The following is a 4,272-nucleotide window of genomic DNA, read 5'->3' on the forward strand; positions in this document are numbered from 1 at the left end:
ATTAATAATATTGTATGATATTTAAATTTTTACTTTAATTTATGTCATGTGTGATAATGGTTATATAAATTTTGAAATTTAATTTTATTTATTGGATTTTAATAATTATAGGGGCAGGTAGAGACGGGGCGAGTACCCGCATGGACAGTTTAAGGTTTAATATTTTACTAATCGCGACTAGAAGCGGGGCCGGTTTTATGCGGGTTGTTATAGGTCGGGGCGGGGCGGGGCCCGTTGCCACTCTAGCTGCTTAAACAATTGTGGAAAAAAATATATTTTAATAATTTTTATTGTACAATTTATATTTTTAATAAAATTGCTCATAGTAGATAATAACATGTTGGTAAAGCAATATAAATAATGTATTTTTTATTCAATTATTATTATTTTACAGAGTGCAAAAATAAAAAACATGTAGAAAAATAATAAATATATGTATTATAAGAAAATTTTTTGCTACTATTTCTGTTGTCACTAAACATTTGTGGTGATACAAATACTACATACTAAATACTGAATTGGTTGATACATGAACCTGAAACTTAAAAGAGAGAAGGTACACGAAATGACGAAATAATTAATGAAGCAATCCAAGTTACATTAACCTTACCCTCCCCATAGAAAATATTGCATCAACCATTAAGCAATGTTCCCCTCGAACCCTGCATTATGAACCCTCCTTTGTCCCCCATTCACATTTTCTCATATAATATAAATATAAGACCCTCCTTTATACTTCCCCTTATTCCATTGTCCCACACACAATTCATCAATTTCCCCTAACAAAAATAACGTAACCATCTCTTTCCCAATCCCTCTCCAACCAAATATATATATATACCATAGTCCTCACAGATTAATTTCCTTAATTGCAAAATATATATAAGTATGGCTTGTTCAAGTGGAAATGGAACAAGCAGTGGTGGATCAGGTTCACCGTGTGGGGCGTGCAAGTTTCTGAGGAGGAAGTGTGCTGCAGATTGCATATTTGCACCATACTTCTGCTCAGAACAAGGGCCTGCAAGATTTGCAGCCATACATAAGGTCTTTGGTGCAAGCAACGTTTCCAAGCTCTTGCTTCATATTCCCGCTCATGATCGCTGTGAGGCTGTTGTCACCATTGCTTATGAGGCTCAAGCTCGTATCAGAGACCCCGTTTATGGTTGCGTCTCTCACATTTTCGCATTACAACAACAGGTAAGTTAATTACTTTTACTTATAATATATTCCCTTTTTTTCTTCTTAAGACTTAGTAGTCATGCTGGCTGATGCATGTTCATCAAGTTCTATTTAGAAATCTAGAATATATATATATTTTAAATATATTGGAAATTTGGAAAATGAGTGAGGTCATTCAATTACTCCACTCCTGTCTTTTTCTCTTGCTAAAGCTATACATACATGTGTTTTGGCTTCTATGATGCTTCAAGAGCCAGTCAAAGCTAAAAATATTTTTAATTAAATATTTACAGTTGTAGTGAAGGTGATGTATGTGATAAAATAATAATTAAAATTTATGATTTTCTTTGTTGGTACATATGTATAGGTAGCATGCTTGCAGGCACAATTGATGCAAGTGAAGGCTCAGCTGGCACAGAATCAAATAGAGAATCAATGGGCAGGGAATGTTGGTGGAGCCATGAACAATCCATTTGGTCACACCAATTACATGAACCCTCCTATATCTCCTCAGAGTTCACTTGAATCAATTGATCATCACAGCAGCAGCATCATTGATATGCATGACACAAGACCAGAGGATTTCAACTCATTCCAACAACAACAACAACAACAACAACAAGCTTCTTCTAAGAGAAGATCATATAACAACAACAACAACAATGACCTGGGTGAGCTGCAAGAGTTGGCACTTAGGATGATGAGGAACTAATTATTATTACTTCTATTATTAGCATTAGCCTTTCTAATAACACTATGTTTTCTTATCATCCAACACTATTGTTATTTGAACATAGTTATGTCGTATTTTGTACTAAAATCTACCTCTTATCTTATAATGAATGGGTATGTCTGTTCAAAATATAATGATAATAACTATGTTTATTTTTTTTCTTCAAGGATGATAAACCTGATGTTATATACACACATAAGGAGTGTCAGGAAGAAAATTGGCCATAGCGATGATAATCCTGTATAGATATTGCACAAATAATTAGCCTAAAACTAATAAGCAACAATAGGCTTTTTCTATCGTGATTCAATCCAAAAGAAATTAAATTTTGTCAAGCTAGCTAAGTGATTACTAATTAATATTTATGCTTTGTTATCCATCTCTCTCTCTACAGACATATATGTATATGAGTTATCCATGTAATTCGTAGAGACACTCTTAGCTTGGACCAAAAAGGAAATAGCCTAATAGGGTTTGTCTTTAATTGTAATGCATTCTTAGCCGGTCAAACTTCAATAATGTACCTTTGAATTATGAGTAGGAGTTTTTTTTTCTTCTGATGGGAATCCCCATATATCCATCATCATGATCATGCATGGTTCATCTGGATTTGTTACTCTTAAAGGACAAACACATATACTAGTCTCTCATGTCCTTATCTTACTTTACTGAATGAATAATCCCATTCATTTTGGCGACATTTATTTATATAAAATAATTAGATATGATAAGCCTTGGATGTTTTTCTTATTTTATTTATGATTAAAAAAAAAAGGGAAACAAGCAACTCAAAGTCAAAAAGTGATCAAGTTGCCCCATTTTCAATATGTTCTCGGATCATCCCTTGGGCTTATCGATGAGACATGGTTTCAAGATTTTGTTTCAGCAAGGTCAAGGCGATGCTATTATTTCATCATAGTTTATGGCATGCACAAGCCTAGCTAGCTAAGGTTTAAGGGTTAGTATCTAATGGACCCCACTTGCCTAGGTTAATATTTTAACATCAAGATTTACCCAACATTAGTTAACATCACTCTGCTAATTAATCTAGCTGACCCTAATGAGATGTGCATTATTTTTATTAAATTCTGCTTCTAACATTTAATACCTTCAAATGAGATAGACCAAAAATAAAATAAAATATGAATAGACAAAATATTTGATTTTGTATTCATACAATAAGCAAAGTATCTTCTTATCTAGATTGATCGAATGCGTGCATGGCCTACTTTTTTATTTAGTTTTATTTTAACTCTAGCTAGCTATTGTACGTAACATCAAAGGAGGGCCTAATTCTATATATAATAAATAGAGCAATATTTGCCCAGTGAACATATTATAATATAGTATTATTACTTCATTAGAAGAGCACTGTGTTTTGGTTTAATTTGGTAGAGGCATTAATTAAATTGACTCGATATAACTCAAAAGACACAATTATTGGTGGTGTTGACACGACCATCACGTACGGTGAATAAAAGACTTGTGATTATATAATTAAAACAGAAGAAATCAAGGAAACAGATCATTAAAGCGTACTACATCCAATCGAATTGGTCCTTCAGAATAAGCCAAGTGATATTATTGTGATCGATTAATTGATCGTCTATGTTGACTACATATATATGTATATTATGAAATCATTTTTATAATTTTCCATTGCGTGTCACTCAAATATTATTGGTGAATTATACTGTTAATAAGTTAATCGATAAAGCAAGTTACCTAAGCATGCTTCCATCGTCCACCACATTATTATACATAGAATTTTTAAATATGGCAAAAATAATTTGTTATTCTTATAGACCTACCTATATTAGGAGGCACATATAGAAAATATTATATTATAATGAGTGTGAACAAAAATTAAAGAAGAAGAAAATATGTCTCTTCCTCTCTCTCTCTCATATATATATATATACCAATAAAGACTATCGACTCTCAGAAAATTTTAAAATTTTTATATATTATAGGATGATGCATTTAATTTTAAAATTGAGTTATTAATTTAATGATTAATGAAAATATTTGTTATCTCATAACCTAAGTTCAAATCTCAATTATTGCATTTTGAATATTAATAGTATATTATAATTTTTAGGCCAACTATTTTTTATCAATAAATCTATTTTAATTGTTCCTTTTATTCTTTATTTTTTTTCATTAATCATTTGTTTTGATGAATTCTTTTTTTTTTTAATTGTTCATTCTATCTTTTTAATTTTTTTCTTAACTTTTAAATCTATTATCGTATTAAAAAATACTTTAATTTTTATAATAAGTTCTAAATGTTATATTCTTTATAATAAAAAATAAAAATAAAAATTTTAATTATTATAAATCATATCAAATATAAAATA

General features: G+C 30.6%; 1 protein-coding gene across 1 annotated transcript; it reads left to right on the plus strand.

Moving 5' to 3' along the window:
* The first annotated feature begins 558 nt into the window (after positions 1-558).
* LOC107493086 (LOB domain-containing protein 16-like) lies at positions 559-2,078 on the plus strand. The gene is made up of 2 exons (XM_016114161.3): positions 559-1,197; positions 1,547-2,078. The coding sequence occupies exons 1-2, from the start codon at positions 889-891 to the stop codon at positions 1,889-1,891; spliced, it is 654 nt and encodes a 217-aa protein (XP_015969647.1). The 5' UTR covers positions 559-888; the 3' UTR covers positions 1,892-2,078.
* The last annotated feature ends 2,194 nt before the right edge of the window (positions 2,079-4,272 follow it).

Source organism: Arachis duranensis, chromosome 6, assembly GCF_000817695.3.
Source record: "Arachis duranensis cultivar V14167 chromosome 6, aradu.V14167.gnm2.J7QH, whole genome shotgun sequence".
Classification (NCBI taxonomy): domain Eukaryota; kingdom Viridiplantae; phylum Streptophyta; class Magnoliopsida; order Fabales; family Fabaceae; genus Arachis; species Arachis duranensis.

Excerpts from the sequence above, each read along its gene's own strand:
- LOC107493086 (XM_016114161.3), top strand. The coding sequence starts at position 889 with ATGGCTTGTTCAAGTGGAAATGGAACAAGCAGTGGTGGATCAGGTTCA. Across the intron at positions 1,198-1,546 it reads TTTTCGCATTACAACAACAG|GTAGCATGCTTGCAGGCACA; the intron begins GTAAGTTAATTA and ends ACATATGTATAG.